The sequence below is a fragment of the Mytilus edulis genome, chromosome 7 (assembly GCF_963676685.1).
Source record: "Mytilus edulis chromosome 7, xbMytEdul2.2, whole genome shotgun sequence".
NCBI lineage: Eukaryota > Metazoa > Mollusca > Bivalvia > Mytilida > Mytilidae > Mytilus > Mytilus edulis.
Window position 1 is genome coordinate 30806320 of NC_092350.1, and position 19268 is coordinate 30825587.

Sequence of the window (19268 nt, forward strand, 5' to 3'; positions counted from 1 at the left end):
CAGACCCACTGCCGATATAGCCGCATACTCAATATAGATTAACCGACCAATCTCTCGGTTAGCCGAGTGTCGGCCGTGTTATTGTGTTACACACACTTTAAAAACAACTGGTAAAATAATTTCGTGTTTTCCTGAGAGAGGAGGGATTTATAGAACGTAACAGGTAACATAATTATATTAACATTTATACTTGCGTTACATTTCCTCTCCCTCTGAATTCCCCAATTTTGTAATCCCTAGTTTTTGAAGCTGTACAGAAATGTCTAAGCGTAAAGCATACTTGGACCATCGAGGTATACAGAGAGTTGATTTACCTGACAGTGTGTCTGAGTGGGAAAGATGTCATCTTGAATACCTGAACATTTTTTATGCCGAAGACTTTGCTAATGACCCATTAGAAATACTAAAACAGATAAACACTCTGACAGATTTCGACGAAGATCAACTATCATATATTCATTCTGTGAAAGAATTGTTGAAGTTTGATGCATCAGTGTTAAAGTTGAAGTTTCAAAGATCAGTGGTTGAGTCAACAATATCTGTATTATATGAGAAACTAACAAAAGATCCAAACATGTAAGTATCACATTCTCTATCACATTTACGTACTTTGCGGAAAAGCATCAAAGAGTTTATATTTATACCGTTTTTACAGGTGTTGTCAACCATTTTGGTAGTGCACAAGCAAAGACTTATATATTGTATTATATGTCTCTGGCGCAAGTAAGATTTAGTTGTATAGTTTAGGATGACACATCTTTAAATTAAAAAGGAATTTATTGATTTAACGAGAGAAATTTATGTATTACTGAAAAATTATTACACCAGGGTTTTCGATATCACAAACTAGTCAAAACATTTACTAAATTTTATCATCGGTATAAAGACATCATTCGTAAATATAACTCAACATGCAGACTTCTAATACGTTCAGGTATTTCACATCCAATTTTTTATGGAAATATTCTTTATAAAGCATAAATTAAAGGTGTCAGTATTCACCTCAGAAACTTACAAAACCTTTGAATAGACTTATTAAGAAGGGATATAATTATGATACTGTTGTCAAGTCATTAAGGATTGCATATTTTGGCGTTAATATTGAGTCACTGATAAGGTCTTTGCATCGGAACTAAACACATTTATTCTAAAAACAGTTGTTGGCATGACACGGGTTATGTTCTTCTCATATATGTTATGATGGTATGATACTAAACCCCTAACGGGAAGGATTGTGCCTGATGTTCATATGATGAAATCATAACCTTTCAGTCAGTTTAATTGAAGTCTGGAGCTGGCATGTCAGTTAACTGCTAGTAGTCTGTTGTTATTTATGTATTATTGTCATTTTGTTTATTTTCTTTGGTTACATCTTCTGACATCAGACTCAGACTTCTCTTGAACTGAATTTTAATGTGCGTATTGTTATGCGTTTACTTTTCTACATTGGTTAGAGGTATAGGGGGAGGGTTGAGATCTCACAAACATGTTTAAACCCGTCGCATTTTTGCGCCTGTCCCAAGTCAGGAGCCTCTGGCCTTTGTTAGTCTTGTATTATTTTAATTTTAGTTTCTTGTGTACAATTTGGAAATTAGTATGGCGTTCATTATCACTGGACTAGTATATATTTGTTTAGGGGCCAGCTGAAGGACGCCTCTGGGTGCGGGAATTTCTCGCTACATTGAAGACCTATTGGTGACCCTCTGCTGTTGTTTTTTATTTGGTCGGGTTGTTGTCTGACTTTTCTCATCACTTTGCGTCCGTCGTCCGGCGTTAGCTTTTACAAAAATCTTCTCCTCTAAAACTACTGGGCCAAATCAAACCAAACTTGGCCACAATCATCATTGGGGTATCTAGTTTAAAAAATGTGTGGCGTGACCCGGTCAACCAACCAAGATGGCCACCACGGCTAAAAATAGAACATAGGGGTAAAATGCAGTTTTTGGCTTATAACTCAAAAACCAAAGCATTTAGAGCAAATCTGACGGGGTAAAAATGTTTATCAGGTCAAGATCTATCTGCCCTGAAATTTTCAGATGAATCGGTCAATCGGTTGTTGGGTTGCTGCCCCTGAATTGGTAATTTTGAGGAAATTTTGCTATTTTTGGTTATTATCTTGAATATTATTATAGATAGAGATAAACTGTAAACAGCAATAATGTTCAGCAAAGTAAGATCTACAAATAAGTCAACATGACCAAAATGGTCAGTTGACCTGTTTAGGAGTTATTGCCCTTTATAGTCAATTTTTAACAATTTTTGTAAATTAAAGTAATCTTTTACAAAAATCTTCTCCTCTGAAACTACTGGGCCAAATTAATCCAAACTTGGCCACAATCATCTTTGGGGTATTTAGTTTAAAAAAATGTGTGGTGTGACCTGGTCAACCAACCAAGATGGCCGCCATCGCTAAAAATAGAACATAGGGGTAAAATGCAGTTTTTGGCTTATAACTCAAAAACCAAAGCATTTTTAGGAAATCTGACATAGATAAAAAAGTTTATCAGGTCAAAATCTATCTGCCCTGAAATTTTCAGATGAATTGGTCAATCGGTTGTTGGGTTGCTGCCCCTGAGTTTGTAATTTTGAGAAAATTTTGCTGTTTTTGGTTATTATCTTGAATATTATTATAGATAGAGATAAATTGTAAACAGCAATAATGTTCAGCAAAGTAAGATCTACAAATAAGTCAACATGACCAAAATGGTCAGTTGACCCCTTTAGGAGTTATTGCCCTTTATAGTCAATCTTTAACCATTTTTCATAAATCTAAGTAATCTTTTACAAAATCTCCACTGAAACTACTAGGCCACAATCATCTTTGGGGTATCTAGTTTGAAAAATGTGTCTGATGACCTGGCCATTCAACCAAGATGGCCCCCACGGCTAAAAATAGAACATAGGGGTAAAATGCAGTTTTTGGCTTATAACTATGAAACCAAAGCATCTAGAGCAAATCTGACAAGAAGTTAAATTGTTAATCAAGTCAATATCTATCTGCCCTGAATTTTTCAGATGAATTGGACAACTGGTTGTTGGGTTGCTGCCCTCCAATTGGTAATTTTTAAAGAAATTTTGCCGTTTTTGGTTATCTTGAATACTATTATAGATAGCGATAAACTGTAAACAGCAATAATGTTCAGCAAAGTAAGATCTACAAATAAGTCAACATGACCTAAATGGTCAATTGACCCCTTAAGGAGTTATTGCCCTTTATAGTCAATTTTTAACAATTTTCATTAATTTGGTAAATTTATGTAAATTTTTACCAAATATAGTTCTCTGAACATTACTAATGGGCAAAGTTCATTATAGATATAATTGTAAGAAGCAAAATCGTTCAGTAAAGTAAGAACTTCAAACACATCACCATCACCAAAATACAATTTTGTCATGAATCCATTTGTGTCCTTTGTTTAATATGCACATAGACCAAGGTGAGCGACACAGGCTCTTTAGAGCCTCTAGTTTATTTGGTCGGGTTGTTGTCTCTTTGACACATTCCCCATTTCCATTCTCAATTTTATGTAACATAAAAGTGGGGCAATCAAGTCACTCACAAACATCACTTATGGTCTAGTTAATATATAGGCACTGGCTACGGTTACATGTAACAATAATAATAAAATTATCATATTTGAGTCTGCAGTTACATTGTGTTATCGTTACATATTAATGCACTTCAATGTACGCTAGATTCATTAAACATGTTAAACTTAAACATTTAAACCCTATAGTTTTGATTCTTATTTTTTTTTTCGCCAATAAGAGTGAAATTACAATCACATAATAAATGAAATATCTGGGGTTGAAGTCGGGGGTGGATCCAGCCATTTTAAAAAGGGGGGGGGGGTTCCCAACCCAGAATAAAGGGGGGGGTTCCAACTATATGTCCCCATTCAAATGCATTGATCGGCAATAAAAAAGGAAGGGTTCCAACCCCCAGAACCCCCCCTCTGGATCTGCCACTGGAAGTCATAAAACTTTGCTCAGTGCTTGGAGCACTAAAACCATTCTCGAAACATGAATTCCAGTATTTTGATTGGTTGAATCTTGAGTCTGAGTACAAAAATAGTGCTCGTGTTTTATGACAGCAAGGCCTGGACTTGAAAAATGAAAGCACTGATTCCACCAGGTTCAATATATCTTCAAATGTTAACATCGCTGTATTGCCTTCGCAATATAATTTAAACATCGCAAGAGATAAAATCTATTTTAATGCCTCATTTATTATGGCCCTTTTATGGGCATCATGTTTTCTGGTCTGCGTCTGTTGGTCATTCTGTTCATTCTTCCGTCCCTCTGTCCTGCTTCAGGTTAAAGTTTAAAATTGGTCGAGGTAGTTTTTGATGGAATTAACGTCCAATCAACTTGAAACTTAGTATACATGTTTCCTACATTGTATGATATATGATCTTTCAGTTTATTGAGTTTTTACCCATTTTTACGGTCCACTGATCATAAAAAAAAATGATAGTGGGGTTGGGGCATTCGTGTACTAGGAACACATTCTTGTTTTATATGAATCATGATAGACATTGAAAATTCTTTTACGTTAACTTCAAAAAGAGATAGTGCAAAATGGAATTTTACAATATGCAATACAGACTTGCACATTGCTGCATCACTCGTTTGGAATGGTTGCAAGTTTAAATAAAGTATGGTTTCACCAAAATGCATTGGACTAACTTCCTTAAACAACATACAGGATTTGCAGAAACTGACATTGTAGATAAAAAATTAAAAAATTGTATGCAACATCCATGAAATCGCAAATTTCACTTCAATAAATAAAATTTTTCAAGTTTTATTTTGCATTTATGTAACAATAATGCAATGTAACCGTACGTACACTCTATTATTATTTTTACACTCGTTATTAATTGGTTCCTTACCCAACACTGCATTTGGGCAATTAATCTCCAATGTAACAATGATTATTCTATTGCTACATTTTCATGTAACCGTAGCCAGTGTCAAGTATATGCAACATCTAGGCTAAATCCATAAAACCGAGCATCAAGAGCAGCTCTTATTGGATGTTACCAGGTTCCTATTTATCATGACAGACATAAGGAAAATTTCATTCTACCCAAAATCCATACATGCCATAAGGGAATGGAATGCCTTACCACTTTAAACAATCACTGCCCCAAGACTTGAACATGTTGAATGCTTCAAGGCCTGGCCTACAAAATAGACAAAAACACTGTTTTAACATGTAACAGGCTATTATTTGAACTTGGAATTATTTTTAATTATGGAATTTGCTTAATTTCTTGTGTTTAAATTTTTTAATAAATTCCATGTTTATTTGGTGTTATGATTTTTTTGAGTGGTTAATATCACTTTCCATACAATGTATTTTGGTTAGATAGTGTTGTGCGCGGCACAGTACATTCTATTGAAATATACTATTCTCTTTGTAATAGAAAGTGTTGTGCGCAGCACAGAACATTTCAGTACAGAATAAGCATGGAATTTATTAAAAATTTCAATAACAAGAAATCAAGCAAATTCCATAATTAAAAATAATTCCAAGTTCAAATAATAGCCTGTTATGTTTAAAAAGCATCTGAATATATAGGATTTTAACTTTTAACTCTCACAAAATTGTATATATTTCAATTTCTTTGGACTTCAGGTGCAACACAGTGGCAGAATAATCGCTTCTGCTTTTAAACTGGAAGAAGAAAATATAAAAGTCAGTCTGATTAAAATCAAACCTCTCAGCACTCCCGACATATCAGAAACGGGAGCGCTGAGAGGTTTGATTTTAATCAGATTGATATAAAAATCAGAAAAATATGTTTATTCCTTTTTATTCTTTAAATTGGAGATAATATTAGGAAATTAATTTCCCCACTGCCAAAATCTACCACATTTAAATTGTATGTTTGTGTCATACTCATTGGATTGATATATGAATTCTTTATAACCAAGTTTGTCTGCATTCCCAATGTTAGTACATATATTTGAGAATGGAAATGAGGAATGTGTCAAAGAAAAAAACAACCCGATCATAGAGCAGACAACAGCCGAAGGCCACCAATGGGTCTTCAATGCAGCAAGAAACTCCCCCACCAATAGGCATCCTTCAGCTGTCCCCTAAATAAATATGTACTAGTTCAGTGATAATGGACGTCATACTAAACTCCAAATTATACACAAGAAACTAAAATTAAAAACAAACAAGACTAGCAAAGGTCAGAGGCTCCTGACTTGGGATAGGTGCAAAATTGCGGCAGGGTTAAATATGTACATGATGTGTATCCTCTATGTTTACTTTCAGGATAATTACAATGAAAGAAGCTTTTGTTTTACAAAAAGTAAAGCGCTTTATTGCTGCTTATGACAGACTTCTATCTGATATACAAGATCATCATAGACAATTAAAATCATATGAAGGAGTTTATTCAAAATTTATTTGTGGGTTTGCAGATTTATGCTGTCTAGAAACAGTGTGAGTATTTTGATAGGATTGTCTTTCATATATGAAAAGAAAGAAATGTTGTATGAGGCCAAAATTAAGAATATGTTTGTTTCCCCTTCCCCCACCCGGGTCAAAAATAAGCCCCCGGGTCAAAAAATTATTTTTCACAAAAAAAATCGAAATTATTTTTTTCCTGAATATAATTTGTTTCCATTTTTGGAAAGTGCTTGAAAGCAGAAGGATTGATAATTTAAATAGATACACTCAAATTGAGCACAAACAACTGATAAGTGGCCTCCACTGGACAAGTCAAACCATTCATGTGACCATGCTATGACATTCACATCCAGTTAAAAAAAAAAAAAAAAAAAAGAACCTACCTTCCTGGTCTGTTTACAAAGAGTAGACCCGGGGGAGGGGAAACAGACATACTTTTAAATGTGACCTGATTGCTAATGTGACAACTGTCCACAGTGGCACCAGATTTTAAATGACATGGATTTAAAGGCCCAATGCATGCAATATGTGTAATGGTAAAACATGTAAAATGTACATGTTATAATAGTTTTTTCGGCTTATTTCACTTAGAACAGCAGACAATATTGGTTTTAGAAAGATTTGTGAATGTCTTTGTTTGTGTGTAGATACATGACATCCTTATTCTCTATGTAAGGGCAGTTAAAGGCCCTAATAATTTTCATCCCCCATACTGTAAATTCAGAAATTATTACGTGCATTTATTATTGCGATTTTGTAATTTTAGACTTAAATGCGATTTTAATTTTTACGATTTTGAAAAGAATCCTGTTTTATTCATACATGTCATATAAAATAATTCAAAATGCAAGTTTAAATAATTGCGTTTACACCTCTGTCGCATTATTCATAATAATAAAAACATTGCAATAATTTCTGATTTTTCAGTATACAGATATATAATGTATATGCATATATTCTAAAAAATGTCTGGGTAAGAATCACCACAACCAAAATTTCAGTTATACTAAAACAGTAGGTATTTCTTAAAATATGTACATGTAAAGTTGAAAAAAGGGATTTATTTTCTATTTCAGGAATATTTCTACAACTGAGCAGACAACATGGACCAATTTGAGAGGAATGACAGTCAGATCAGATGCAGATCTACATCTCTTCAAACTTGGACTTAGACAGGAAAGAACAGACACATGTGTTTCAATTGTAAAGGTACAAATATTACTTGATAGTACTTTCTGTCCTATGTTTATAATAATGGGCCAGTGTTCTCTCCAGTATTTCAAATTACACTATGGAAGTAAAAGAAAAAAAAAACATTTCGCTAAAATTATTGAACAAGTACATTTGTAAAACATTCTATTGTAGGTTAAACATTTATACATTTGTATATATAGTTAATTGTATTGAATTGATTTTAATTTCTCTGCACTTAAACGTATTGTTAATTGACACCAACCTCTAGTCCAAATAATTATGACGTCTGACAAGACTATTTTAATTTTGTTTTGTAGCTACTGTTGATATTTTTGAAGGTTCCATTTGGTTGCTATTCAACCATTTCCCTTTATTCATACTAAAACTATGCATATATATCATATATATTATTATATTACGGATTACAAATATGTTGATGTTTCTGATTGGATAACAACACAGAGATGTCAGTTTATATTCAGGAAACTGCCGGGGTATATACGACGTTTTTATCCCCAATTGGAACCTCAAAAACGTCATCATAACACCGGTTACTATGTGACGTAGTCATAAGCTATCAGACTGTCAGAGGTTCTCAGAGGGAAAATAATGACGTGCTTCAGTCAATAATATATTTTTGATACAAAATCACGCAATTAACACTTTTAATACTTTAATTTGATGTTAAAAGTGTTATTCTAAATTATTACATACACGATAAAATTATGTTCACAGCAAATTAGAAAATCCTTCACGTATGCCGAACATATCAGGTTGGGTTTTTCAATATATATGTGTTGTCAACAAATACCTGCACTGGAAAATAACATTAAGTCAGGGGTAATCCGTAATATATGTGTAATTCAGGTCTCAGAAAGGGTATATACTGTGACATTCCCGGCTTAGGGCTTATATCCCCTTCGCCTTCCGCTCAGGGGATATAAACTCTAAGCCGGGAATGTCACAGTATATACCCTGTCTGAGACCTGAATAACATATAATAACCCACACAGTTTTTGCATCAGATATCTATACTTATGCTATTTTTTTCATTGAGTATAAACGTTTTTAACGACTCTGTCTGTCAGTTTTGTCGACAGTTCTGTTATTGTCATCACAACTCCTATGAAAGCGCTCAACAGAAATCATGAAACTTTAAATTTAATCTGGACATAGAATGTAAATGTGTATATGGACAGAAAATAATGTTGCAATGTTTGTTCTAGGAGTTATGCCTCTTTGCACTTTTTGGGCTAGATATACTACTGCGATTTTGTCATCGCAACTCCTTTAAAACTACACTAACTTACACAACAGGATTTCATTGAACTTTGTAGTTAATAAGTACATATTATGTAGACATGATATGAACAGGAATTTAATATATGATTGAATTTTTTTCTAGGAATTATGGCCGTTTACACTTGGCTTAATATACTACTGTTATAGGTTGTCTTTGTAACTCCTCTGAAACTACACAACAGAATTTAAGAAACTTTATAGATGATAGCTTAGGATATACTATGGTTACATTCATATGGACAAGAAATAATGATTCATTTTTTTCATAGGAGTTATGCCCCTTTGAACTTTGGAATTTTTGCCTCAATACACAACTGTTACTCATGGCAACTCCCCTAAAACCTGACCATAGAATTTCATGAAACTTTATAGCTAATAAATACATAGTATGTAGATATGAATTTAAAAAAAAACAATTTACCAAAAAAATAAATATGACTGATATAACCAATGACAATTCCTAAACTACTGGCTTGTTACTTAGGACAGACTCATAAAGAATATGGTGGTGTTAATTAAGTTCCTAAGCACTCACACATCCCCTACCAGAAGCATTGACTGTTAAGTAAACATTTCAATAGGTTATTACAGAGTAAATTACTTCTTTTTATGTAGGTAAAGAACATAAAGACAACAAAAAGAAATCAAGAAAGACCACAACAAAGAAGAAAAAGAATGAGAAGTTCCACATTGGACATCAGTGAATCATCTACTGATACCTCTGACAGCAGTACTGACTCAGAAGGGTACAACATAAAGAGACCAGTATACAGCACTGAAGATAAACATGCACCACCCCTAATACTTGATATAACAAATGAGAGAGCAATAGGACAGCATGGTGGGGAACTTCTTCTGAATCTGAACAAATTCTATGGAGATTCGGAAACTGATACTCTCAAACTATTTGGGATGATTGTTATTGAAACATCTGTAAGTACTTGTATATTTAGACAATACACATATAGTGTCTTGAAATATGTAATTTATTTGTATGGGGCTTAGAAAGGGGGGAAATGCGAGGTTCAACCGAGCATTTTCCCGTTTCCTGACGAATACAAATAAATTTCATTACGTATATTGTTTTTATACTGAAATCGATAAAACATTAAAAAAAATATAAAAAAAATATGTAACAAATATTGTTAAAAAAAAAGTGTTTGGAATTTCCCTCTTGGGGTACTAACTTGGGGTATTTCCCTATGAGCGTAGTCCAGGCTGTAAGAACTTGACATTTTAAGAAATTAGAAAGGGAAAATGAACTTAATTAATAACATTTAATAAACATGGTATATAAATTACCAATTTGAAGACATAACAAGTTTAAATTCATAAAAGTTTGACCATTGTTACTACACGTTGTCATGGTTGTGACGTGACGTTGTTGATGAAATACAGTAGTTCCGGTAAGTAGGCGGGGTGTATAGGTTAGTTGAGGTCATTGACGTATAAAGCTAACTTATCTGTATAGTAAAATAGGTGATTGCAGTATAAATACTTGTAAGGAATTGTATATTTCTGTCTAACTTTGCGTTGCATTTAAAAAGCATACCTTTTAAGACAAATTTAATGCCTACTTATGTTAAAATGAACCTAAATTATTTTCTTATTTTAATATTTTACAGCACTTTACAAACAAGTCAAGTTGAGTCTATTTTGTAAACTTTTCAACTTCAAGACACAAACACATACACACTCGCTCATGAACAGTATCAAGTTTATTGTGAACTCATTAAGGGAATACGATACAGTAGCAGGGGCAGATAATAACGTTTTCAAAACTGTTCGTGTTGTTTTCGCGACGTTGGTAACAAGAACGTTGTAGTTTCGCGATGTTTCTAATACGAACGTTATCGTTTCGCGACGTCGCTTTAAATGAAGTTACAATTTCGCGGAATATACACTGACGTCATAAATCCAGTTGCGCGAAATTCAAAAAAGTACCTGCTGAAAAATCGGCCATGCCGTTTCTGAAAGACGGAGAAATCCGCCGAAGGGCTGGCAGATCAAAAGAAATACTGGAAATGAACAACAACAAATTAAATACGACTTTGACTGACAGTGAAGAAATGGTTATAGACACAGAGGAAAGTACCGACGGGATATCATGGAAAGATGGTAGACGAATTGTGGAACTTTTCAGTCTAGCAAAAGCACTGAATAGCTGTCAAAACGTTAACTGCACTGCCCAGCTGAATCTACTTAACATGGAAAAAGAAAAACTGCAAGGATTTGGGAGCTATCTCACAATTCGTTGCTTGAACTGTAATATGCTTAACAACATTTTAACAAATAAAACACATTACGGAACAAAAGGACCTGCAATTTTTGACATCAACACCAAAGCTGCAATAGGTAATTATAAGTACTGATAGTTGCTTGTCGTCCAGTGGCAAATATCTAATTGCAAATTTATCACATTAACATGTTATTTTAATGAGACAACACATACCTTACCTGCTTTGGCCTTTGTATAAGATCAGCACACTGAGTATACTTTTTGATGTGCCTCCTAACAAGATCCATGTACATGTGGAAATAAAGACATGTAACTCTACATGTATATGTTATTATAATTCATAAATGAGTATTGTTTATAAATACCATGTAAAAACTAAAAAAGTATTGGTTTAAAGAAGACGAGTTGTGAATAATTTTAGTTCATAAACCCCATTAAAAGGAGGATCAGTGTAACAGTACATAAATATAATGGCACTGAATAATGTCCAAAACGGAAAAAAAACCAACGACCACATGCTACAGGAGTCGGCCTTTTTCTGGCACCTGAATATTTTTAGAAATGGTTAAAAAGTATTAACCTTTTGCTATTTATTGGAAATATGATCACTATTGTGACTCAAATATGCGCTGTATTCGATAATATAACGGACACTTATCTGAACGGAAATCATTTTATTGCAAAAATACTTAACTCTTCACAAATTTTGCCTTTTTGAGATGGGTTGTCCTATAATGGTTTACTTTTATAAATTGTGACTTGGAGAGTAGCCTCATTAGCACTCTTACGCTAGTCTGGCGTATATACAACATTTAGTCCTGGTATCTATGACGAGTTTACCACATCTTCTTAAATCAATTAACACAAAAAATGTAATAATTTGCAGGTATGATTGAGGCTGGTATTGGTCCAAGACAACTTAACAAGTTTGTTACAGCGCTAGGAATTCCAGGAGCAACAGCCAAGACTTTAAAAAAACGGGAACGGGAGATTCAAAAGCCGCTTTCGGAGATTGCAAAAACGTCATGTGTGAATGCTCTTCAAGAGGAGATTGAGAAAACAAGGTAAACTAGTATTTAAACTTGGGCATAATGAATGTAACTATGTATAGACATGTTTATTGTTGTTGAAGACCGCTACTTAAATCTCTAGATATTTTTTTTTTGGGGTTGTCGGGTTGGTGTCTCATTAATGCAGTCCCGTATGCATCTTTACACAGAACGGTATTATCTTATTTGTTTGATAATTTTTCATTTGATCGTCGAGTGAGCTAACTTCTGTTATTTCTAGAGGGGTGCATTAACTGAATAGTTTTTTTTTAATTTTTTGCACTGTCTAATCTTCTCATTTGGCTGCTTGTCATAGGAAAATCACGTATTGTCACATTTCCATAAAAATGTAAACAAAAACGGTATCACAGCAAAGTACATAAATTGATTAATAAACTGGTCCGCCGAGCGCATATGGATACGACCACAGATGGATACGACCGCATAAGTCTATCCCTAAACAATAGGAGTAAAAATGTAAACAATATACAATTCTAATATAAAAAAGTTGATGTGGTATGATTGCCAATGAGACAACTCTCCACAAGAGACCAAAATGACACATACATTAACAACTATAGGTCACCGTACGGCCTTCAACAATGAGCAAAGCCCATACCGCATAGTCAGCTATAAAAGGCGATATGACAATGTAAAACAAGTCAAACGAGAAAACAAACGGCCTTATTCATAGAAAAAAAGGAATATATGTTTGAATTTGAATTGTTATTTAATAAAATAAATAATAGGTTTCTGACAAAGAATCAATTAAGTCATACAACTTGAAATTACACGATTTACACTCTGCAATTGCACAATACATAGTGAATCTGTCTTCAGACTTTATACAATGAAACAACTAGCAAAATAAATTGTAACCCCCACAATTTCTTCAATGGTGAGGGGAAAAAATCACTTTAATTTTTAATTTTAATATCTTTAATCTTGCGGGGATTTTTTTTAGACCAACCCCTGAACAAACTATGATATTAAAAAAAAAAACCTTTTGTTTTTGTAAAATGAGGTACTATTATGGTGGTCGGATGCGACTATTTTCCCTTATCGTTTTGCGCGTTTTCCTCTGTCATTTTGCCAACGCGAAATCGGGCAATCGAGGAAGCGTAATCTAGAAAATAAACTCATCTTATACCAGGACTAAATTTTCTATATACGCCTGACGCGCGTTTCATGTACAAAAGACTCACCGGTGACGCTCGAATAAAAAAAGTTAGAAATACTCAATTAAGTACTAAATTGAGAAATTGAAAAATCGGGAAATCGATATCAAAAATTCAAGAAATTAGGAAATCTGGAAATCGAGAAAGCAAAAACGCGAAATCAAGAAATTCATTTTGCGTTTTCGCTTTCGTGTTTTCGCGCTTTTGCTTTTTTGCTTTACTGATTTCTCGATTAGCATTTGTAAAGTAAAAGGAGAAAACATGAAAAGGCGAAAAGGCGAAATGGCCGCATCCGGCCACCATATACTATTCAATATAATTATATTCACACATCTTCTCCCTATGGTATTTCACCTGATGGTACATTTTCTCAAAAATAAAAAAAATAAATGAACAAAACACAACTTATTGTCATTTAAAAATTGCTTGCTTTTGTCTCCTTTTTGGACCCTTATTTTTTTTTTTAAGAAATGGTTCATAGATTTGATTTTTTTTCCACTACAGGGAGCAGTTAAACATAGAAACCACAAATGGCACTGACATTCCAAAGTTAACGGCTAAATACGACATGTGTTGGCAAAAAAGGGGCTCCGGTCGTTCGTACAGTAGCCACTCGGGTGTTGGATCTGTAATTGGGCAAAACACTGGAAAAGTTTTAAACTTCAAAGTATGTTCAGACCACTGTCGGATATGTTTAAAAGCATCGCAATTGGGTAAAGAACCAGAAAATCACGAATGCCAGAAAAATTGGAATAAATCACCTAAAGCAATGGAGGCACATACGGGAGCTGAACTTCTAAAAACATTAGAAGATATTGGGGGAACACAAGTAGGTGTGTTAGTGATGGATGACGATTCTGCCACACTGTCCCAAGTGAAGGAACGATTGGGACATCCAGTGGAAAAATGGAGTGATATAAATCATTCAAGGAAGTCGGTGGGAAATTCTATGTATAACACATTGCAAAAAAAACACAAAAGTTTAACTACCACAGTTATAAAGTACTTTCAAAAATGCTTTTCCTATGCAATATCACAAAACAAAAACCAAGAAAATGCACTTAAGGAAACACTTATCTCGATAGTTCCACACGCTTTTGGTCAACATGAGAAATGTGGTAATTGGTGTAAAGCGGACAATGATAACTTCAGCTTTAAATCCCTACCTGGCGGAAAAGCATTATCCGGTGATGACCTTTACAATGATTTGTACATTGTATTTGAGACCATGTTAAACAATTCACATAAACTTGCACCAGGGGGATCAACAAAAGATGTAGAGTCTCTAAATGGCATATTCGCGTCTAAAGCACCAAAGCGAATATGCTATAGTGCCAGTGAAAGTTTGAAGAACAGAGTTTCTGCTACAGTAGCTCAGAAAAATATCGGATACCATTACATTTCGGAACTTCATTTAGAGGCTGGGTTATCGCCCAACAAAATTACAAAGAAACAAAGCGAATGTCTTTCAAAGGAGCGAAAACGGCAACTGATTTATAACCAACAACCAGAGGTGAAAAAAAGGAAAATTAAAACAAATAACGAAAAAAAGACAGAAATAGCTAAGAAAGAGAAAGTGGAAGGGACTACGTATAAAAGTGATGTTGGTTTTTCACTGGTCACTGAGATAAACAATATACCTGGGATTCGATATCGTCCTAACATAGAAACTGTGACCAATTTTGATGGTAATTTTGCTGTGTTTGACTTGGAGACCAGTTCGTTACAAGAGGACTGTGAAATTCTACAAATAGCCTGTAAATTTAACGATAATGAATTTAGTTGTTACATACAACCAACCAAGCCCATTTCAAAGATGAGTAGCGCTGTCACTGGACTTACAAATGAAGGGGGTGTTCTTTTTCACCATGGTAAACCAATACGAGCAATCAACCGAGAAGCAGCATTTCAAAATTTTGTAATATGGCTAAGTCAATACAAACCAGTAATACTAATTGGCCATAACGCCAAGTTATTTGACTCTAAACGTTTGATTTGAATATAAAGAATTTTACATGTTTTGCTGAATTCAAGACAGTTGTTAAGGGATTTGTCGATACCTTGCCTTTGTTCAAAAAACAATTTCCGGGTTTTCCAAACTATAAGCAGACTACAGTGTATGAACATGTTTGTGGAGGACAGTTTGATGCTCACAACGCAATAGGAGATGTTTCAGCATTGAATTGTATATTGGAGAAATCGAGCATTGGTAAGAAAGAACTACTTTTACATTCTTTCAGTATTGAATCCCTAATGGAGCAACAGAAATTTGACACAGAAACAAAGAGAAATGAGAAAACTTATGAAACTGTGATAACTGATAAATTTTTAACAAAATCTATGGCGCGTAGGATGGCTGAATCGGGTCTGGTGTTGGGTGATTTTAAATCAATACACAAAAATCATAACAACCGTGGTGTACAGCAGGTATTCACTGAAAAACGTATCAATCGAACACCAAGAGTGACAGACAAAACAGCTATCCTCAACAAATTTTTTCAATATTTTTCATAAGAACAGTTTTTTTAATTATTGATACAGAAGACAATAATACTTTCTTGAATTAAAAACAATCGGAATTAAATTATTTTTTGTCTTTATTTTTTTTATTTTTTTTGTGTAGCATTTGGCAGACTTAAAATGAAATTGATGAGACTGTCATTACAAAAGTGAGAGGGTTAGCGCTATAGAACCAGGTTTAATCCACCATTTTCTACATTTGAAAATGCCTGTACCAAGTCAGGAATATGACAGTTCTTGTCAATTCGTTTTTGATGCGTTTTGTTATTTGATTTTGCCATGTGATTATGGACTTTCCTAATTGATCTTCCTCTAAGTTCAGTATTTTTGTGATTTTACTTTTTTTTGTATGGAGTATTGTCATTGTAGAGCCACATTTAACAAACTACCAACAAAAACCATAACCAACTGCACGTGCGAGACCCTCATGAGTAGACAAAGTCGTACAACACCCTATTCGTAAATAAAATAATGAATAGAGTGTATCATCCTGTTCTGGACTTGAATTTGGTACATACAAAAATTGCCGATTTAAAATTGATATTTTAAAAATATACAAGTGTGGACACAGATGAGTGTGGATAGTATGTTTGGATGTTTGACAGTGTCTTATGACAAAAGGAGTTCTATGTTTTTCCTATATGGTGTTATTAACTGTGTTGCACGTGGTGACAACCAATCTGAGCATTAGAAGTGTTTAAAAATATATAAGTGTATGCAGAACAACTGTCAATAAAAGTATGTTAAAAAGATTTCAAAAAAATATATTGGTGTCATTTTTGGTTTGATTTTAAGCAAATTAGTACCAAATGATCCAAAACTGTCACACTGTATTTTTGTTTTGTTTATCAAACTGGATGTAATACAAGTAGACCAAAACAAGAAAATAACCGGGCACATGCTAATAAAAGAGCTTATTATTCATTCTTTACGGTTCGTTATCGTGCATCATATTTGTATTTCGTTCATTGTTAAATCAGGCCGTACGTTTCCCGTTTCAGTTGTTTTGAATTTGTATATATCTATATCTTTTTATTCTCATAAAGCCAATGCATTACATTGGTACAGAGATAACAAATACAACAATAAATATTTACAATATGTACAAAACAAGCGAGAGAGGTTACAAAAGTTACAAGCCAGGAGTACAAACACAAGTATTTATATTTTTTTATAAAAGAACAAAGCTTCTTCAGAACTGGTTTTCTTGTAGGGGCGTTTCATAGCTGATTCTGCGGTATGGGGTTTACTCATTGTTGAAGGCTGTCCCATGTCGATCCTACAGTCGTTAACTTCTGCGTTATTTGGTCTCTGGTTGAGATTTGTCTTATTGGTAATCATATCAAGTCTTCTTATTTGTATAGGTACATCTGTATTGTACTTTAACATATTGAGAGAGAAAAATTGAAAATCAGCAAATGTACATTAATTGCAGAAAGACAGATCAGAGAGCGTACACACACGTCAAAACTCGTCGCTTTCAATTAAGGTGATGAGCAAATATGAAGTCATTCAGTAAGGTTGTTTCTAAGAAAAGTAACAAACATATTGTTAGACGATCGGACAACAGATCAAACAACGTTTTTGCAATATAGCTCTACTCTTAGACAAAGAAGTAAGCCAATATCATATAAATATCTATACGCCGCATACTAGTAAAAGGTAATGGAAGTTATCTTTTGATAATGACATCGTTCAATATCATTTTCTAATACCGGCTGCTGTACTTCATATGAAATGTTATACTAAAACTTCATTTTCGGTTGATTGAGGCAATAATGAGATGAAACAGCTTCAACTGTAAAACAATAAGTACTCCTTATATTAAAAGTTTGTAAGATGGTTATCTTTTGAATGTAGAAAGAAAAAGAAAAATCGAAGTATGGCCTTTTAAAGCTGACGATATGGAATCGGTTTTGTCATTGTAGAAGGTTGTACGGTTGTCATTGTTGAAGGTTATATACGGTTGTCACTTAATTGTATCACCTCACTCAATTTAAAGTTGGTTAACATTTTGCCATATCAAGGCCTTTGAAATAATATTCTATCCTCTTTTAGTACATGAATCAATTTAGAACTAATGTTGGACGGATATGCACCTTTATACTTATATCAGAGTTTTCTTTATTGCCGTACAGTTAAAAAGTAATCTGCTAGTAACCTTTGTTATATCCCTTACTTTATTATAAAAAGGTTTCTGTCCAAATGTAGTTTCGTAAATGTTTAGCACAAATGTTTTGCCATTTTACAAGGAACCATCATATGCATTTTTATGATAAGTATCAACGCTTTTGAAAACACCTGCATATAATTATAATTGAGAGTATAGTCTTGTACGGCGGGAACGATTATACGACGTCTTTGCGATTAAAACTTAACATAACGTAATTTAGCGCCATACTGACAGACGTCGTAAAATATTAAGGTATATGGCTTTTATTGAAAAAACAAGCACATGGACCCCTATTTTTTTCTTTTGCAATCAATCAAGTACTGTTTCATGAACACTTTGTTAAATTTTCAAGAAAAAATCAACGATCAAATTTTTTCTGCACTTCCGAAATGACGTAAAAAAATGGTCAAATTCTTTAATTCGCATATTGCAATCTAAATCCGGAAAATTATAATTTGGTTTAACCTTAAAATTGTTTTATTATGTTGATGCCATGGATCAAGGGAACATTTTACCAAAAACCCGGTTAAGTTATGACTTTTCGTTCAAAAGTATTGTTACTTTCTTTAAAAGTCCTTATTTATGAAATTTCAGGGATTTTCTTCCAAATATGCAAATTTCGAACTAAATTATCTCAAAAAGTAAGTCATGAAGGTACTTTTTTCTTTCCATATTTGAAAAGTACACATTGAAATTGACCTTCTATCAAAATTTCAAGAAAAAATCAACGAGGGATCTCTACTGTATCGTATGCCCTTAAATGGACCCTGTATCTGTAATAAAGGTTTATTTTTTAAGATTGTCTTCATTATAGATTGTAATAAAAATTGATAATAACCATGTGTCCGGTTAAACATTCACATAAGAATTGTTCATGATTTGGGCATTTTCATGTTTATAGAAGTGAGTTTCGAATCTTTATGATAACAGGTACATGGTGCTGATTTTGCTAAGATATAATGTTTAAATTTCACTTTCATATTTGTAGGTAATATTCACCCTTTTAGAAATGTCAAAGAAACATTTAGAAAAGCTGAGAAATAATGAAGAACTTGACAATCAAGATGAGGCTACAATTTACTATTCACCACCATATGACATTCTCTGTGAAGAATCTCGAAATATCTTAATAGAAAATTTTATGAGACTCAATAATGTAAATGTTTAAGTAAAAAACATACAT

The 19268-nt window shown here is 33.6% G+C and overlaps 2 protein-coding genes across 4 annotated transcripts; both read left to right on the forward strand.

Moving 5' to 3' along the window:
- Positions 1-185: 185 nt before the first annotated feature.
- Positions 186-19268, forward strand: LOC139481240 (uncharacterized). 3 transcript variants are annotated; one of them, XM_071264416.1, is made up of 5 exons: positions 186-576; positions 6293-6463; positions 7507-7633; positions 9542-9859; positions 19074-19268. In XM_071264416.1, exons 1-5 carry the CDS (start codon positions 260-262, stop codon positions 19251-19253), a joined length of 1113 nt encoding a protein of 370 aa, XP_071120517.1. In that variant the 5' UTR covers positions 186-259; the 3' UTR covers positions 19254-19268. The 3 variants fall into 3 exon arrangements, with proteins under 3 accessions (XP_071120517.1, XP_071120518.1, XP_071120516.1); XM_071264415.1 differs by having other exon boundaries at positions 189-576; positions 7507-7639; XM_071264417.1 differs by lacking the exon at positions 6293-6463 and having other exon boundaries at positions 187-576; positions 7507-7639.
- On the forward strand, positions 10664-15391 carry LOC139482511 (uncharacterized). The gene is made up of 3 exons (XM_071266424.1): positions 10664-11281; positions 12052-12229; positions 13897-15391. Exons 1-3 carry the CDS (start codon positions 10888-10890, stop codon positions 15389-15391), a joined length of 2067 nt encoding a protein of 688 aa, XP_071122525.1. The 5' UTR covers positions 10664-10887.